The sequence below is a fragment of the Artemia sp. Qi Xiang Cuo genome, chromosome 4 (genome assembly GCF_049724085.1).
Source record: "Artemia sp. Qi Xiang Cuo chromosome 4, ASM4972408v1, whole genome shotgun sequence".
Lineage (NCBI taxonomy): Eukaryota > Metazoa > Arthropoda > Branchiopoda > Anostraca > Artemiidae > Artemia > Artemia sp. Qi Xiang Cuo.
This window is the reverse complement of record NC_142797.1, coordinates 35292553-35313242: the sequence shown is the minus strand read 5'-3', so window position 1 is coordinate 35313242 and position 20690 is coordinate 35292553. Positions and strand designations below refer to the sequence as shown.

General features: G+C 35.7%; 1 protein-coding gene across 3 annotated transcripts in view; it reads left to right on the top strand.

The window, feature by feature from the left end:
- Positions 1-20690, top strand: part of LOC148953049 (adenosine 5'-monophosphoramidase HINT1-like) — a 62614-nt gene that overhangs the window by 31480 nt on the left and 10444 nt on the right. The window contains exon 2 of one of the 3 annotated variants that reach the window (XM_089088259.1): positions 13319-19847. The exons of the other annotated variants lie outside the window; for them this stretch is intronic. Within the exon in view, the coding sequence (XP_088944385.1) occupies positions 13327-15015 (1689 nt within the window). The 5' untranslated portion in view covers positions 13319-13326 and the 3' untranslated portion in view covers positions 15016-19847. Of the gene's footprint in view, positions 1-13318; positions 19848-20690 lie in introns of those variants that run through there. 3 annotated transcript variants of the gene reach the window in all.

Below are 20690 nucleotides of genomic sequence, written 5' to 3'. Positions count from 1 at the left end.
CAGATCTTGTTGTGCTTCATTTTTGTAGATCATTACCTCAGACATTTTTCCATGCCTTTTGCTTTAGCTGTTCAGATTCATTAAAAATATCTGTAATTTAACATGACATCATATGTATCAAAAACACTTCCTTCCTGGCTTTTCCCCAGTCATTTTATTTTTGCTATGATTGTATCATTATGTAATGCATTAATAACCAGGAATGCTCCAATGCTTATACCCTTTGAAATAGTTAAATTAGGTATTGGGAATTCTGGCTTGAATTCAATTCCTCCTTTTTGTTTATCCTCTATAGGTGCTAAAGTAACACACTTCTTATTCCATTATAATTTCTGAAGTATCTAAATTACATAATAGTATAATTATTTGTTATTCTTTAGCTGCTGTGCAAAAAGTGGGGTAGCATAGTAGCAATGCTACTTGGCAGTTTTTCATGGCTTAGTGAAATTTGTTGGCAAGTTTTGTCTGAAAATACCATTTTTACATCTGAAAATATTTTTTGCTCAAAGAAAAGTTGTCAAAACACCTGTTGTGCTGCAAAAGTATTGGCAGCTTTTGGGATTCTGTCGAATTCTGCTACTGGCAGCTTTGGAACTTTTCCATACCTGTTCTTCAGTTTTAGGTCACATTTTCGTCTGCAATTCAATGTTATTTTTGCTGTTTCTTGTTCCATGCCTTTGTCCTTAGCTGTTCAGAGTCAATTGTTATATTGTGTAATTTTGCACATGTCATATATACAAAGAATTTATTCCACTATCTTTTTTATCCTTCACAGACTCACACATGCTAAACCAGCACATTCCTTCATCCATTGTAATTTTGTTTAGTCTTCTATCCACCAAATTTGTTGTGCCATATTTTCGTTTGCAATTCAATGTAATTTTTCCTATCTTGTACCATGCCTTTATCTTTTGCTGTTTGGAGTCATTTGCCATATTTTGTAATTTTGCATGTGTTATAGATACAAAACACAATACAACCACCCCTGGGGAAAAATGATGTTAATTATTGGTCATTGTATGCATGTAAATGTGATGTCAGTCACCTTTTTTCTTATATAAATTCAATTCCTCTATGAATTAGAATACATTTGTAGGGCTTGGAATTAGTCCCTAAAAGTTCCTGAAGTCCTTTTTTTGAATGAAGTCCCTTAGAAGTCCTGTATTGTGCAGAAAATCCCTAAACTCCCCCAAAAGTCCCTAAAATTCCCTATTTACGAGCATAGTATATTTGAAACTGATCTTGATATATTTGAAAGACCCTCTTTAGATAATGTGGCTTCTCCACAAATCTGGTAGTACTGGTCTCTTGGTTACACTCTTGTAGTTCAGAAAGAAGCAACAAAATAGTGTGGACTGTCTGTGGCAAAAGTGTCTATTAAGTTTTGTAAGCATAGGTAGCTAATAACAGTGCAAAACTGGCCTATATAATAACAGTGCAAAACCGGCCTATATGATGGGTGGGATAGATGGGTCACATTGTGGCACCATTAAAGGATAGCAACTGGTAAGGATATTCTCAAAAAGCTGATGTCATGCATTGGGAGCAAGAATTTACCTCTTGAAAGACAAATACTGATAGGTAGCAACGGGCCTTATGTCAATAAAATGATATGGTCAGAAATGAATGAATTGAAAAAGAAAAGACCTTTTTGAAAGAGCTTGTGAACATTGGAAGGTGGAACATCCATGTTGTGCACAATGCATTCTTGAAAGGGCTCAAGGAATTTGGCGAGGAGTCATCCAACTTTATTGTCATCTTGATGCATTTTTTCCTTGGCTGGCCTGCACAATGCAAGGATTTTCGAGAATGCCAGAAAAAGAAAAGCATCCCATACAATAGTTTCATTTAGCACATCCTAACAAGGTGGCTGACGCTGGGTCCTGCTGTTCACCAAGTGATTGATCTGTGGCTGGCACCCTTGGAGTATTTTTTGTATTACATGCCATTGAAGAAACATTTGAAGAATGTTGTGTCTTCAGCAAAGTATCTCAAGATTGTAAGCTACCTAAAAGGTAAAGGTATACTTGCAGAGCTCGAATTCGTGTATTACTCGTCTGAGTTTCTACAAAATTCACATTTCAGAATAAAGAACCCCTTGTGCATGCTCTTCATGCAAAGCTGAAAAAAAAAAACTGCTTCTCACTGTTTTGGCAAGACTTCTGGAACCCAACATTATCATGTCTGCAGATGAAATTTCTACCAGTTTGCTTGAGAACTTCAACAACATATACTATTGTAGATGAGCAGGTTGAGCTTGCGTTATGTGCTCAGGAACTCATCTTGAAAGAAAGACAAGGGATCCATTGAAGGCAGTGAATGCATTTCAAGGCAGCTGCCAAACACTTGATCAAGAAGTGCCCCGTCTCTTCTAATAGCCATCTTGAAGCGCTTAGGTGCCTGGATCTCAAGGAAAGGAAAAGAGCTTGAAGTTTATCAGATATAGTTGTGCCTGCTTGAGAGATCCCAGTAGGAGTAAGTTTTGATGATGTTGGAAGTGAGTGGATATTGCTGCAAGCCGAGACCTCAGTAGAACCAACGCCATTGCGCTTCAACCATTATTGGAATAAAATCTTCTCTATGACAGATGCTTTTGATGGGCAAAAGCATACGCTTTTGACGAACCTTGTAAAAGCTGTGTTAACATGCACGGCAGTGCTGAGGCAGAGAGGAGTTTTTGGCTCTCAGCAAGACTTCTTCTGTTGGGCCTGAATGTGAAGCTGTGTGTGATTGACGAATTGAACACATACGGATACAAACCCGAAAGGTTTCAATTCCCAAAGATTTGTCGACTTTGGATAGGCCTGATCAAAAATACCAAGACTATGTGGAGAGCAAGGCAAAAGAACAAGCTTCTGAATGAAGCATCAAAGACCAAGAGAAAGAATAGAGCTGAACCTAGTTGACGTCCATAGCAAAAAAGATAGGATTGAGGAATCATCAGACAGTTTGTGGTAAGTAAGTAAGGAGCAACCCAGCTCAATAGTGACCAAAACTCTAAAAAACGGAATTTTGATACCAAAAGATACATCAAAAGAATCAGATTTTAATGCTGATTTCAAATATATAAGTTTCATCAAGTTTAGTCTTACGCATCAAAAGTTACCCGCCTGAGAAAATTTGCCTGATTTTCGAAAAAAGGGGGAGGGACCCCCTAAAAGTCATAGAACCTTAATGAAAATTACGCCGTCAGATTCAGCGTATCAAAGAACCCTACTGTACAAGTTTTAAGCTCCTATCTCAAAAATGTGTAATTTTGTATTTTTTGCCAGAAGAAAGATCACGGATGCGTGTTTATTTTTTTTTATTTTTTTTTCCAGGGGTGATCGTATCGACCCAGTTGTCCTAGAATATCGTGGGAGGGCTCATTGGAACGGAAATTAAAAGTTCTAGTGCCCTTTTTAAGTGACCAAAAAAAATGGAGGTCAACTAGGCCCCCTCCCTCGCTCATTTTTTTCCAAAGTCACCCAATCAAAATTTTGAGATAGCCATTTGGTTCAGCATGGTCGAAAATCTTGAAGTCTTGAAAATCTTGAAAATCTTCAAGCACCTCCCCCCATTTTCAAGCATTAATTTTTGAAGCTTCAAGCACCTCCTCGCTGCCCTGGATATAGCCTTGCTTATATAAGACTCAAGATTCTGCTGTTACAACGGCAAGAAGTAAAAGGCCTTCAATGGGACAATAAAATGTATCAAAACAACACTACAAAACAAATTAAGTGACACCAAAGAAATACTACCATCCCTTTCTTCACTTCTTGTGGTGACATTTGCTTTTTATTTACCAGATTAAACAGGCCTACACAAAAACAATTTCTTCAACCTGCTACATTTCCATTTACAATTAAAACAAAATGAAAGTTAGACCTCTTAATATTGTCATTTCTTTTTATTATAATTGAACACTTTTTTTATAAAGGATAAAATTGAAGAATCTAAATTCAACTATTATTACTAATTTAACTTAAAATTGAATTTCTGAGTAAAGCAACGATTATATTTGGAAAGAGCATAAAAAGGCATCAAGTGGTATGTTCACCTTATTTGTTGGTTTAGTAATGCAAACTGTCCCAAATTTACCCAATTTGGAGCTTCACAAGGGAAAATCCATAGGTTGCTCCAAGCGGCAATTTAAGGTAGCAAGTGGTAGTGTGCCAATTTGAATTAGACTAGTCTTTAAATCGAGTCATCAAGTTTTTTTTATTGTTTTTTTTCTTTTTTTAGGGAGTAAAGTGAGGTGGTTTTTAGGATTTTAAAGTTATTTTCAGAATTCCTCCCGTAGGTCTCCTTATTGCATTACAGTCTCTCCCCTTTGACCGTTGACTTTGAAACAGATGTCCTTTCCTGAAGAAGTACAATTTCACTGCAGTAGTATAATCAATTCTTCGTTCCTTACTTGTCGGCCTGGGAGCAATAGCTATACCCGCAAAAGTGCTCGTTTACATCGACCCTTTTCACTGAAGCAAAAATCAAATAAGGCTGGGGTACTTATCTCTTATAGCCACCACACCCAAGATGTGAAGTTAGGTTAATCCTAATGAAACAATCCTCACTTCATAATATACAGAATAATTGTTGCTAGCACATTTTGCATGCAAACCCACTATACCTTACGCCTAACCCCCCTAATATGCAAATATATAGCCCAAATTATATATTTTTCAGCTATTCTCGCAATGCGTTTCAACTCCTGTACCTTTGACTGTGAATTGAATCAACTGTCACGAAACAAAAACTGGAAATACAAGTTACAGGTGGGAAAATGCATTTAAGATATATAATTTGGGCTTTATATTTGCACGTACGGGGGGGGGGTAACGTCAAGCGAGTCTGCATGCAACTTGTGTTAGCCACAATTACTCTGCATATTATGAAGTAAGAATTGTTTCATTAGGATTAAACTAACTTCACTTCTTGGGTGTGGTGGCTATAAGAGATAAGTACCAGTCTGGGCACAATGACTTCACTTACATATCAATCTTAAATAATCTTAACTCATCTGCAACATTAAAAGCCAGCATCACTTTTGAGCGCTCTATTGAATACATTGAATACTAGCCGACGTATTTTACACTAAAAAGTGATAGTCTATGAAATAATGTTTCCAAAATTAAAAGGTCTTAATACCTTTGATAGAAGGTGATATATGACTTACATAGGCTAAACAATTGTCTATGGAGAGTCTGCTAAGCAGGGGTAGTTCAAAAGATTTTGAGATAACCTGGCGCCTAGGTTAATTTTGTTGCAAAATTCCTTTTCTGATCTAAACACTATAATAACAAAAGTTTACTACCATTTTCTTCCCTGTTCTGTCAATTTATCCTAGCCTAGCCTATATGAGATTCCATACGGTAACTGACACAGGGATAAGGTGAACACACCCGCCTGCTCAAGTTATCTATTTTCCATGCATTCTGGCATGTATCTCCCTTTTTTTCAACCAACGTACCTGTAAATTGGATCAACTGTGATGAAACAAGAACCAGAAGAAATAAGAATGAACGGGAAACATACAATTTGGGTTATATATTTCCAAATTAGGAGGGGGGGGGTAAAGGATAGTGGAGCTGCAGTGAAAATGTATTGACTACAATTAGGCTGGTCGGCATATTATGAAGTAAAAATTGTGTTCTTAATGTGTTTCCTTCTCAATAGCCCCAATTCTAGATCTTTACCAAAGCAGTTGTCCAGAAGGAGACATGCTAGAACAAAAAGAGATATATGTAAACATGGACAAGTTTAAATTACTGACCTAGGAATAAGGTGAACATACAATTTGATGACTTTTTTATGCTCTTTTAATAGATAAAGCTTTCTTATCAGTTTTACCGCCAACCTAGTGATTATGAGTCCCGAAACTGGTGTATATATTGCAGGTGTTTCAGCACCAACTCTTACGACTGTATTCATTAGCTATTACTATAGTAAAAAAGTAGATAACAGCATTATCAACATTAAAAATGAGGCAGTTTCTTTCAAATAGACCTACACCCTAGTATATTTGAGCAACAAATGATGAATATATTGTTTATTCAGACGAGAAAATAATTTTGAACAAAGTATCAATAGAAAAGTTAAACAGAAATTCACCCTTCATTTCAAAATCAGAGTTGATAAAGGCAAAACAAAATGATGTCACTATGAACCAAAAGAACACTTAATTTCAATATATCCCTTTTTCATACTATCTAAGCACATACATTATTCACTGAGACCCAGCGTGCCACCACAGGACACATTCTTCAAGATAATTAGCCACATCCGTTGCATTTGAATTCTTAGCGTAATCTATAGGTGAAAGATTGTCAGAATCTAACGCATCTAGAGGAGCACTGTTTGAAACTAGTAACTGGCAAATATCTAATGCGCCTTGTCTGGCAGCATGATGTAATGGTGTGCAGTTTTCAGAATCTCTTGCATCTACAATCGCCCCATTTGAAACTAATAGCTTACAAATATCTAGACTGCTTTCTTCGGTGGCCTCATGTAAAGCTGTCTTCTGGGGCTGTTTTCTGGGGCTGGGGCACTGAGACCCATAGTGCCACCACAGGACACATTCTTCAAGATAATTAGCCACATCCGTTGCATTTGAATTCTTAGCGTAATCTATAGGTGAAAGATTGTCAGAATCTAACGCATCTAGAGGAGCACTGTTTGAAACTAGTAACTGGCAAATATCTAATGCGCCTTGTCTGGCAGCATGATGTAATGGTGTGCAGTTTTCAGAATCTCTTGCATCTACAATCGCCCCATTTGAAACTAATAGCTTACAAATATCTAGACTGCTATCTTCAACGGCCTGATGTAAAGCTGTTTTCTGGAAATTGGCCTTCAAATTTGGGTTTACTCCATTTTTTGCTTGATATTTCACGACATCGGTTTGAAATTTGGAGCTATGATTTACTGGTTCTTGTCTTTGCCCTTCTTCGAACATACAGATTAGGTCAGCCACTCTTCTGTTAGGAGACGAGCATTCTTCATCATGACCCAATTTTCTCGTAAGCCTTTCCTGGACGAACCGTTCGAATTTCTCTGGTAACAACGGCACTCTGTTTTCTTGTGATTCATCAGATTGTATGTTTTGATAGTCCATTTTTTAATGTGATAGCTAATAGCGATCTTGCACCTGAGAAATGTCTTTTATTACTAATTGCTATTGTTGAGAAATTAGCTGTTTATATAACCAAAATGACGTCATGAGTTTAGCATTACTATGATATTTATAACCAAAAATGACGTCATCTATCTGCATTGCTGTAATTTTTATACAATTTGAAATTACTGCAATTCTAAATATGACGTCATATTATCATAAAGTCGTACCATTATGCTATAAAAGAAAATTTTGCTGTACGACTTTAAAACAGTAAATTAATCCAGGGTGTGTTCAAATGCCAAAGGTTTATTTGGAGCTCCATATCGGAAAAGGGGCTAAGTTTTATGAAATCGCTAAAAATATGTAAATTTTGTAAGAATTTTTCGAAATTATATGCATTTAGGACAAGCTTGGTAAGACCGATTCTACTGCTTACATGCAAGACTCATGTTATAACTCCGATCCTTTTAATAAGGCAAAATCTTCTCCGTCGACGAGATGAAAAGCACATCAGAAATCATTTGACAAGATTGATTAAGAAAAAAATAATAATAACAAATAACTGAGGATGAAGCTAAGATGATTCTGGCGGGAAATTTATTTTCCCAGTGAGAAGATTGTCAATATTGAGCTGTTTAGAGAGTGATCTCATGTAACGAGACCCATTTCATCTTCGAAAATTTCCTGAGCCTTTACCTGCAGTTAGCCATTTTTTGGGGGGGCGGGGTCTGGATCCTCCCTTCTGGATTATCGTTTAGAATTATTTTTCTTTTCCAAATCCGATTCTGGATATTCTGGCCTTCGATTTTAATCCTAAAACCGAGCCATAAGCGATTCACCCTTCTCTGGCGATTCTTATTCCAACATTGTTCTTACATTATTCTTATTACAAACGGTAAAAGTAGGAATGGGAGTTTTTGCATCCGTCTCCACACGCTGTAAAAACTAAAGAAAGAAAAAGAAAAAAAAATCCTAAACCGAATAAATTAACCCGTTGTAAAAGCTTAAGTTGCGATGATTTTGTTCCGAAAACTAGTTTTTCATGTGGTCTCTGAATCTTTGTAAATATTTTTATTCTAAAGAAATGTTTATGGAATATTTACGGAATTTATTGTCGAACTATCCGTATTTTTGCAATTGGACGAAGAAGATTGTGCCACCTTTATTAGAAATTCAACTTACATTTAGGCAACATTAACGAAGAAAATTTACAACCCAAGACTTTGGATGAACCCTATTGAATTCTCTCAGACAAATCTAGTGATTGAACCGGAAGTAATTATTTTTTTTCAATATAAATATATTAGTTTAAATTTTAATACTTTAGTATGAAAGCTGATGACGATCGCCGTATATGTGGTTATAATATCCAGACTTTTGTATCTGTTTTCACTGCCTAATGAATGGACTTATCCTGAATGAAAGTTTATTTGTCTCTCTTAGTCATTGGAGGAGTAAATAGGCCAGGCCTTTTCTGAATGTCCATTATCCCTTCCCAAAAAAAGTTCCTGGTTTTCTCCATTACGATACAAAATTTTTTTGTAATTTTTCATTTTCAAAGTCAATCGACTTTAATGCAATATTGTTTGTTTTCCAGTCAACTAATTACACATCTTTTCCCATTTGGCTGGGCTTTTAAAAGTGAACTTCTTATCAGAGGCAACGCTATAGTGTTGCCTATAGTAAAGGCCATACGGCTCCAATGTTTTATTATTTATTTATTTATTATTTTTTCCCAGAGGCACTTCATATGGAAGGGATCGTCGTATAAAGTTCGGAGGGGGCTCATTCGGTTGTTCGTCGAGAGTTCCAGTGCCCTTTTTAAGATTCAAAAGTGATCCGAGGGCAGCTACCTCCCCCCCCCCCTGCCCATTTTTTCTCAAATGCATCCGATAAAAATTTTGAGACAGTCATTTTTTTAAAAATAGTTCAAAGATCATATTACAAAAATTGAAGTGTCGACACAACCCCCCAAGGCCCGGGGGAAGGCGTTGTAAGTTATGCTCTGGGGGCATATATAGTTCTTATGGAAGGGTACTCGTATAAACTTCAAAGAGGGCTCATTTGACTGGAAAGTAAAAGATCTATTTCACTTTTTAAGAGTCAAAAGAGATTGGAGGGCAACTAGCCCCCCCCCCCTCCTTACCATTTAATCTCAAACCCATTCGATAAGAACTTTGAGATACCCATTTTTTTTTTAAACTGCTCAAACACCATACAATGAAAACTCTGGGCTCGAGACAACCCCCTAAGGCCCGAGGGCAGGCGTTGTAAGTTATGCCCTGGAAGAATATATGGTTCTTATGGAAGGGATGTTCGTAAAAACTTCTGAGAGGGCTCGTTTGATTGGAAATTTAAAGTTCTAGTATAGTTTTTGACAGTCAAAAGAGATTGGAAGGCAACTCGCCCCCCCCCCCTCCAGCAGGTTTTTCCACAAATGCATCCGATAAAAATTTTGAGATAGCCATTTTGTTAAAATTAGTTCAAAGTCAGATAAAAAAAAATCTCAGATTTCGACACAAACCCCCAGGGCCCCCGGGGAAGGTGTTGTAAACTATGCCCTGGAGCATATGTGGTTCTTATGAAAGTGATGCTCGTATGAACTTCAGACAGGGCTCATTTGATTGGAAGTTCACAGTTCGAGTTCACTTTTTTAGAGTCGAAAGAGATCCGAGGGCAACTAGCCCTCCCCCCCCCACCTTTTTTTCAAAACCCTTACGTTGAAAATTTTGAGATGGCCATTTTGTTAAAAATAGTTCAAAGGTCGTGTAAAAAAAAACTCTAGTGTTGATGCAACCACCCAGGGCACAGGAGCAGGCATTCTAGACTATGCCCTGAGGGCATGTATCGCTCTTTTGAAAAGGATGCTCGTATAAACTTCATAGAGGGCTCACTTGATCGGAAATTGAAAGTTCTAGTTCACTTTTTAAGAGTCAAAGGATATCCGAGGGCAACTAGCCCTCCTCCCCCTATATACCCTATCTTCCGAAACCCATCCGATTAAAATTTTGAGATAGCCATTTCGTTAAAAATAGTTCTTTAAAAAAAAGGTCATTTCGTTAAAAAAGGTCAGATAAGAAAAACTCCTGTGCCGACACAAACCCCCAGGTCCTGGGGGCAGGCGTTATAAGTAATGCTCTGGGGGACAGGTATGGTTCTTATGGAAGGGATGCTCGCATAAACTTCGGAGAGGGCTCATTTGATTGGAAGTTGAAAGATGTCGTTCAATTTTTAAGAGCCAAAGAGATCGGAGGGCAACTGGCCCCTCCCCCTCCACGCCCTATTTTCCTCAAACCCATCTGATAAGAACTTTGAGAGAGCCATTTTTTTCTAAATGGTTCGAAAATCATGGTGACAACTCCGGGTCGACACAATCCTTCAGGACCCGGGGTAGGCGTTGTAACTTATGCCTTGGGGGGCATATATAGCTGTTATGGAATATATAGCTGTTCAGTCTTTAAGAGTCAAAAGAGATCAGAGGGCAACTATCCCCCCACACGCCTTTATCCCAAATCCATCTGATAAAAATTTTGAGATATCCATTTTGTTAAAAATAGTTCAAAGGTTAGATAACAACAACTCCGGTGTCAACACAACCCCCAGGGCCCGGGGCAGGCATTGCAAGTTATGCCCTGGGGCATATATGGTTCTTATGGAAGGGATGCTCGTATAAACTTCAGAGAGGGCCCCTCCCTGGGGGTTGTGTCAACACAACCCCCAGGGCCCGGGGCAGGCATTGCAAGTTATGCCCTGGGGCATATATGGTTCTTATGGAAGGGATGCTCGTATAAACTTCAGAGAGGGCTCATTTGAATGGAAATTGAAAGTTTTAGTTCAACTTTTAAGAGTCTAAAGAGATCGGGGGCCACTTCCCCACCCCCTCACGTCCTTTTTTCCCCAAACCCATCCGATAAAAAATTTGAGATAACCATTTTATTAAAATAGTTCAAATGTCAGATAACCAAAACTTTGGTGTCGACACAACCTCCCAGGGCCCGGGGGGCAGGTGTTGTAAGTTATGTCCTGGGGCCATATATGATTCTTATGAAAGGAATGCTCATATAAACTTCAGAGAGGGCTCATTTGATTGGAAATTAAATGTTCTAGTTCACTTTCTCAGAGCCAAAATAGGTCAGAGAGCAACTAGTCTATCATCCTTCCATGCCTCTTTCTTCTGCAAACCCATCGGATAAAAATTTCGAGGTGACCATTTTGTTTAAAATAGTTCAAACATCAGATATTAAAACTCCGATGTCAACACAACCCCCCGGGGCCCGGAGACAGGCGTTGTAGGTTATGCCTTGGGGCATCTATGGTTCTTATAGAAGGGAAGCTCGTATAAACTTCAGAGAGGGCTAATTTGATTGAAAATGAAAAGTTCTAGTTCACATTTAAAAGAGTCAAAAGAGCTCGAAGGGCAATTAGCCCTCCCCCTCCCCCCCAAAAAAACATGCCATAAAAATTTTGGCATAGCCATTTTGTTAAAAATAGTTCAAACATCAGAAACCCATTTTTTTTACTTTGATATTTTTTTATACTTTGATGAATATTTGACTTCAAAAAAAACAACTGATTTTGAAATAAGTACTTTTTGCAATTAAAACGAACAAAAATTAATTAAAAAAAAATCCGAAAAAGAAGTTTTTCAAGGAAAAGTAAAGATCATTATAAACTTAAGATCAGCAGATACAAATACCTGTTAAAATTCAATCTCAAAACGTCCAAAAATTACAATGAAAGAAAACTATATTACTGAAAACTTTATGTTCCTTGAACATTCTTGGAAAGTATAAACAAAATCAAATTGAATATTTTATATATAATGATATTAATTGCTGAAAGATCCATCAGTTCAAGAATTTATTTCACTGTAATTTTATTTTCATTTTCAATGCTGTAAGAATTAAATAATAAAAAAACAAGTTTTTTTAACTGAAAGTAAGGAGCGACATTAAGAATTGAAACGAACAGAAATTATTCCGTATATGAAAGGCGCTGTCCCCTCCTCAACGCCTGCCTCGCTCTTTACGCTAAAGTTAGACTCTTTCTCATAACTCTTTTTTAAAACAATAAAAGAATTTACTTTAGAAATAAATTTGGGCTATATATTTGCAAATTGGGAGGGGGGGGGTAAAATGTATTGGGTTCAATAGCAAAATTCGTCCGGTACAATTATTTTGCGTATTAGTTGGAGATACAAATATATAAAGATATTCTAAAGATGAATGCACGGCCATGAATAAAGTGGAATAGGATAAGTGAAAAGCAAAGTCAACATAAACTTTGATCAGCGATCATCTGAAAACACTTAAATGAAATACTACATTAATCTAATAATAGTACTTAATACTTGGAAAAACGATTATTGAAAAAAAAACTCTTAACACTTGGAAAAAAACACTTAAATGAAACATTACATTTACTTTATACTGTTTTCTTTTTTTCTTTTTTTTACAAGCTTTCCAGTTACCTCGCTATTCTTCTGTAATTTTTTAGCCATATACCTAGAAAGAATTGTTTTCTGACTCCAAACTGTCCAAATACACCCCCCCCCCCCTTATGTGCAAATATATAGCCCAAATTATATATTTCCCTTATATTGCGTCACTTGTCTTTTGTCTTGCGCTAAGCTGAAAAAAACTAACGGAGAAACCGGTTTGTTCTCGAGTTTTACACAGCGTAAACTTGAGTGAGTGGCCCATTATACACAAGTACCAAAATTCCTTCCCCCTACGGAATTTAAAAAATAAAACTCACATAAAATTCTCGAATTTGGAAAGCTTTATTTTCTACTGGGTGTATTTTCCAGGGGGGGGGGGGGGTAAACGCCTAGAACCATACAGTGGTATATCAAATTCACTTATATTGTAGTATTCTGGCCCCAATGAAGAACCTTGTGGAAAGCCACGTTTTCTCTGTACCTTTCTTTCCAAATATGCTTTACCCACTTTTACTGTCACTTCTTGTTCTTGTAAATAATAGTTCTTGTAAGAAAATCTTAATAAACGTCCTTCAGTTTTGCTGCAATGGCTCCTTCTAGTCTGTACTGATGGACCATACTATCAAAAGCATTACTCACATCAAAGACCACTGCTAAAAGGATTTGTATTTGTGGTGAATAATGTTTACCTTTTTTAGTACTAGCAAATATCAATAAGTGGTGATGGTATCCAGTCTTTGTTCTCTTCTTGCAAAATCTGGTTGTATCTTATTTTTTTTTAGGGTTGAATATGTATGCAGAATATGATCAACTGTCTACAGGAGACTTAGAGAGTTTAACATTGAAACAGCAACAGCTTATATTAAACAAAGAGCAGATTTTGGCAAGCAGAGAACAAAGACTAAAATTTGTGCAGGACCATGAGAGACAGAGACAAATGACACTTGCTAGTGAGGAAGACAATGTGAAATTATTAAAAGAGAAAGTAGATGCCCAAGAAGCAAAATTAAGGAAGCTAAGAGCCTTAAGAGGTCATATTGAACAACAAAAGACTAGTCATGTGTCTTTAGAAAGTGATCTTCAATCAATGAGGTCATTATTTAATGAAAAAGAGAAAGAACTCTCTGTGGCAGTGTCAAGAGTGGATGAGTTAACTAGACAGTTAGATTTTATTCGAAAAGGGTCTAGTCGAAACATACCTTCAGAATTTCAGAACTCACGTTCAGCCACGGCTTTGGTTGAATTGGAGAGGCTTCGTAATGAACTTGCCCAGAGAAATAAACTAAATGAGCAGCAAAAATTACATCTATTGCGCCAAAATGAATTGCTAGCAGCAAAGAAAAATGACTTAGAGAATATGGATAAAAGAATAGCTGAGCTTCAGGATAGGCTCCAACGTAAACGACTGCTTAATCAACAGATAAGTATTCAGCTTCAAAATAATAAAAAGGCACATATTGTAACACCTTTGCAGCGCCAGCCACCTCTCTCTCTGCTCAAAAATCATTCAGGAATTAATAACCGCAGTGACTATCCATCTGGGAAAACCCCAACTGTTGTTGCTGTTGAACCGTTTCATGTTGAACCTCCAATGAAAAAAGATCTGAAAGATTTTAGTAAGGACCAAACTGATTACTCTCATGATATGGACGAAATCACAAAGCCACTGCTTCCTCCGAAACCTACCTTGCCTCCCAAGCCCAATCTCCCTCCCCGTCAAACAAGAAGCATGTCCCCAGAACTCATGGAAAAGGCTCAAAAAATGAACCAAGACAGTTGTTTTGTCATGAGCGACGAGCAAGAAATGGTCGTGAAGCGAACGAATTTTAGATCGAAACACAAATTAGATCGCCGAGTATCTTTTGACCCATTAGCTCTACTACTAGATGCAGCCCTTGAAGGGGAAGTAGACTTGGTTAGAAGAACAGCACTGGAAGTTGCTAACCCTTCAGCAGCCAATGACGAAGGAATCACAGCATTACATAATGCGATTTGTGCTGGCCACATGGACATTGTCAGCATTCTTGTTGAAATTGGTTGTGATGTTAATGCCCCTGATTCCGATGGTTGGACACCATTACACTGTGCAGCTTCCTGTAATAATTTACAAATGGTAAAATTACTTGTTGAAAATGGTGCTTGTATTTTCTATACCACGCTTTCGGATTTTGAAACTGCTGCGCAAAAATGTGAAGAAGAAGAAGAAGGATTTGATAGCTGTTCTGAATATCTTTATTCAATTCAAGAAAAGTTGGGGATTATGAATGATGGAACCGTTTATGCAGTTTATGATTATAATGCTCAAGCACCTGATGAGCTGAGTTTTAAAGATGGATATTCTATAACGGTTTTAAGAAAAGGTGATGAACAAGAACGAGATTGGTGGTGGTCTAGGCTAGGTGATAAAGAAGGATATGTTCCTAGAAACTTGTTAGGTCTCTACCCACGACAAAAATACACAGGCGAAAAAATGGAATAGAGCTCTTTCTTGAATTGAGATAGATTGTTTTTTCAGCCTTTGGAATATCTGTGAGTGTGTATATATATACAATAAAATGCTAACAAAAAAGAAAATTGAGAATCTCGAATTGATCTGTTTTTGAGAGCTGGAGAAATTTTCTATAAAATTAAAGTGTCCTAAGTCATAGAGGTGCATTTTCATCCTATAATGTGTTTTTATGACATGCTGCAACATTTCTCCTGCAAGCTAGGTGCATTTTTATCACATTGTTGCATGTTGGGCACATAGAAATAATTGTATGCAGCTGATAGAGTAATGAAAAAAAAAATGGGATTAACTAATTTAGTAATTATTCCTTATGAATAATTAATTTATGGTAGAAGAAAAAAAAAACTACACATATGTATGGTCTAATTAGTCTCATAGTTAAATTCCGTAATGTTGTTTTAGTCAATCTTTTTGAGCATAGATTTTCAGCTGATAGGGCTACTTGCATGATTTTTATGCACCCAGCATGCAACTCTTGACATACAGAGAAATCCTTGACATACCAGTTCCCTTTAAATATTTTAAGCAAAAATACCAAGTGGTCTCTGAAAATGATTTGTTTGCAAATTAAAAGGGCATAATTCTAAATCTTAGTTTGCGTCATTAGACATAATAGCCTTTTTAAGTGGCTTAAACAGAGAACATTCTGTGTGTGTGTTTTTTTTGTAGTAGTAGTAATAGGCTTTTGTACTCAGTGACGTCTTGAAATTGTGTTATTATTGCTTGTATTGTTGTTTGGTCTATCTGATCAATGAAATGATCATGTTAATATCATAATTGTTGTTTTACCCGTCCTAAAGTGCCAAATTCAAATGTAATCAGAATCTGCTTCACTTCATAGTTATGGAGATAGTATATTATAGCAATATTTATTTGCCTTTTCATTGATAATGTTTGTTGAAATTTAATGTCCCTGTTGTTTTGGTAAATTCATTATTATTCGCGACTCTGTATTTAATTTGTATTTTATGTACAACCTGTTTCTAGTTGACATTGTTAGCATCACTGAACGTTGGTAAAATGCTTCCAATCTGAAAAGACTGATATATATGTGTCTTCAGAGATTTTTTTCACTAATGCCTCTCTAGTTTTGAATGCAATGATTAGAATTGTTTGCTATATCTTGCATCTAGGATATAATAATTTGCTTAAATAGTTTGTTGTTACTGGTGACCAATTTATCCTAATGCATCTAAACTTTTTTTCTATTTCGTTTTTTTTGGACAGCAACTAGGCAAGGATTTAGCATGCATAAACACAATATAAAAATTAATATAAGGAAAAATTCAATGTAGAATTATTTTACTGAAAGGAATCTTTTGGATACTCAAATATCATGATGTTCCAGCATTTAAGATTAATTAGCTGTCATTTCTTGTGTATTCTATAGTTTAAAAACTGAAATAGTTCACACTCCTGGTTGCCAAACGTTTTAAATCAATTTAAAATTACCATCCAAGAATAAAAAAAAAATGAAATATCTTGGAGTTAGTTATTTGTCAAATAGATTTTCAACCTTTATTAAAATATACTTTCAATATTGAAAATTTACAATCTATGCATTATCAGTAATTTATATTAGAAAATAATTACTAAAAAAAAAAGCGATTAAAAATAGAAGATTCATTTTTTTTTAATACGTTATTGACTAACGAATCCTTTAGCTATTCAAATAACATGGCTTTTGTCATATGGGATTAATTAATATGTATTTTATATGTAGGCCATAATTTTTCTGCTATCCACCAGTCTGCCAGGTTTACTGTTTGTATACATACAACCAATACTCTACATTGAAAAATATGTCTAAATGACAGCTATGTTTGTTTAAATGGCATTGAATAAAAATCTTTGGATGTTTAAATATCATAGTTTTGTGGCAGTTGGAATGAATTGCCAAATATACTTTTTTATATAGCGTAGTATCTTGCAGTAATATGAATTGAATTGATTTGTTGTTCGTACAATTTTTTGTATTCTATGTGTTTTATTTGAGCTCTGAAGAGTGTAGGTTCTATTTATTTAAAAACAGGTATTGATGTGCTCTGATTACCGGACCAGAATGCTTGTTCTTTCTTTGGATTTTGTATATTGGCATAGCCTCATTTTAATCCTTTTCCACTATTTCCCCAATTTCCTTTTATGTTTTTTTCCGTTACTAGATGTTGACCAGTCTGTCAACAGCGTGTAGAAAAATGTCACTGACCTGTCACGAGTGGCTACAAATGTATCTACTGTTGGCTTGACGTTGATTATCAATTTCGATCATCGATTAGCACGAACATTTTCATAAAGTTTTTATTTCGATTTCCATTTTTTATGAGTAAATTTTGTATAAAAATGTTTTGATGTGCAAGTTATGTTTGTTTTTCAGAGTTTCGGTTAAGCTTTCTGTGACAGTGAAAGTTTTATTTCAATCTGAAAAAGCTATTGAAACTGTGCCCAAAGAAAGCTCGCTAAATTGGAATACTGTTTATATAAGCAATTTTTTGAAGAGTCTCGTTCCTTTTTCTTTTCTTTTTTTGAATGGAGATAATTCAAGAAAAGATGAAATAGTAATTTGAATATTTTATAATAACTTTTGAGTTATCTCGGTTTTTCTGTTCAGTTCTTAATCACAAAAAAAAAATTTATATATGTTCTTTATTGACATTGTTGTATCTAAAGGTTCCAAGTATTGACCTAAAATTTTACCAGAGCTCATTTCCAAGCTTGCGACATTCGCTTAAGCTCATTCCGTGCTTGCAACACGAGCTGTACGCTCCGGAATGGTATTAACAATGGTTAATCTCTGTTGCCGCATCTTATATCTCAAAGAACAATATCAATCTTTAGAAGAAGGAAATAAATTTTATCACTTTCCTTTAAGCTATGAATAAGAAATCGAAAAATATAGGAAATGTTTTTAATTATATTAGTAAAAGTTTTAATATCAAACTGTAGATGAATCATAATGAATATGATAAAGCATATGGTGGATCTTCTCTTTGTTAAGGGTGGATACGAGATATGTCCTTTAGGGAAATCTTTTTAACAAAATTTAAATGGGATATCCCGTTGACCTGGGTTGAAAACTCCGCATGGAGAACCGCTGACTAGATTTCACTCAAAATAATTATATGTGAGGTGTGCACTTTACAATCGTGATAAAGTTCCTCCTGTTCCTTGTGCAGTTTTCAAAATAAACATGTTTAATTGACTCAATTAATGAGGGAAAATCTTAGGACATGCGAAAAAATGTCCCTTTACCGCTTGTGGTTTTCGTATTTGACGCTGTTAGTGTCTAGTTCTTGATCAAAAAACAAATCATGAAAGCAAATGTTTTTGTCATGCCTCTTCTCTAAGCATAATATTTATTATTGAATTACGTATTACAAGCAGTGGTGCAACCTCTTTTTTGCTGGTATCCCAACCCTTTTTTGGGGAAAGAGTCAACTTACAATGCTGGTTTTTTACTTTAAAGGTGTTTTTCATATTTTGACTGCACCACTGCCTTCCTCCTTTCAATACCAATGTTGTGGCCAAAAGGAGGGTGTGGGGGTTTAAGACCCCATGGCAAAATTTGAAAAGCACTTTTGGGTGTGCACTTGTGTTCATTTTTTAATGCTAAACTTTCGTTTGATTCCCTCCTCCACTAAATAAGTTATACTCCATCTAAAAAGGACTTTGTATAGTCTAATATCTACAATCAGTAATCAATATAAACTTACCTTTTTTAGCAATGTATTATAATCACAAGCTTTGTGTCTCTTTGATATGAAATAACCTTTCCAATTTTGAGGAATTAGAGCACAGTTTTATTTTTTCATTGATAGAATAGACTTAATGTTGGATTTGTACCCTTATGATGTTTTCCTCTGATATTAATTATTTTTAGTAGATATATTAGAATAAGATGTACCTCTTTAATATACGTGTAATTTTTGGCTAATACTCTGTATACAGAATATCTCAGTGTTGAATCTAATTGTAGTGCTAATGGATCCTTTTGTATGTCTTCTAAATTTAATGTACGTGTTATTCTTACACCAACAGATCCGAGGTATTATATTCCCAAGTTGATAAAAACCGACTGGGTGAATCGAAATACAATAGGGTTATAATGGATGGTGCAAAATAAATGTTAGGGTCCTCAATAGCTTCATGATTTGAAAACTGTCATTAGGAATTTTACTAAATACGTGTAACATGTCGGGGCCCTTTTTAATGCCAGACCCTTGGCAGTTGTCTCCCTCTTTTTGATGCTTTGTTCATTATTAAAATTTTCTTTAGCCAGAGTTCTGGTTGTACGCTTCATTTTCAAATACTTCAAATTTCACCATTGCAGCTATACAAAAGGGTTTTGTTTTGTTATAGAGAGAGAACCCGTCAATTTTGACTGTATATGAACGATTAGACAGTAATTTACAAAACATTATGAAAACGGCCTTCTTTTTCCAAACTTGGTTCTGTATTGGATCATGAAATATATATATATATAATTGATCATCTGGTTTAGCTTAACAAATTCATTGCAAGACAATTGTGGCTTCGCTTATTCTACCTTCGTTTATCTTGCTTCAATTTACTTATCCTAAACTAAAATTCAGAATTGAAATAATTTCAGGAGTTTCTTCCATGCAACCAATTACAGTATTATGTTCTTATCTAAATTTTGAATATTATATAGATAAATCTTTGTTATTTTTTCACATCTTTGAGTGTTGTTTCCGACTCTTTTTTTGACACGGTTTTGTATACTTAACCTTGTGCCTTAAATTTGCTTGTTGACAATCGTTATTTCCTGAATAAAAGAATATATTATGGAATTTGTTGTGATTCCAAAGTATCTATAAATTAAGAAAAAAAAGCTAGGGCAGCTCATTCATTATTTAGTGTAGAATCTTAATAGAAAAAAGTAATTGAGGAAGGGAAAACAATGATTTCAGATGTGACAGTTGGGTGAGATCAAGGGTAAAGCGGGGACGCAGTTAAGTTCAAGATTCAGAAAGATTTATTATTCTTCAAGAGTAAGAGGGATATTTAACTGCAGTTTTGTCATTGGCAAAAATTTCCTTCAAATGGTAAAGAGCATGGGTATTTCGGGAGCGTCAAGCATGGCTAGCACCCAAGTTCCGTAAGGCCAGAACATTCGATGTGTTTCTGACACAATGTAAGCTTTATCAGGTTCCACAACTAAATCTTGCCTCGTGAATATTATGGTCTTCCAATCTACAACTTCTGCCATAAAACAGCCATTATTTCTTGCGAGGACAAGTTTTTGTCCTTTCTTTCATTTAAAGCTCATCTATCTCTACAAAAATCAGGTGGTTATGTAGTTAGGGTGAAATTAATAACGATTAAAAAAGTTCCTTATCAATAGATAATACTTATCTACTATTTTTAAGCTCGTAGCTGCCTTTTCCATGTAGTTTTTCTGTTTTGAGTTAGGTAAACTTGCCCTAAATAATCGTTTTTCTCTTTTTGGTTTTGGTTTTCTGAATTCAGTGCAGGTGTTGGTGTATCTACTTTGCAGGAGTTATTCAGAAATTTGGGCTTTGGCAGGATTTTTGAGGATCCAGGGCTTTTCATGATTTTTTTCTGAATTTATTGATGACTGAGCAAGAATTTGAAGGACAAGTAACCATAGTAGAAAACCAATGTGT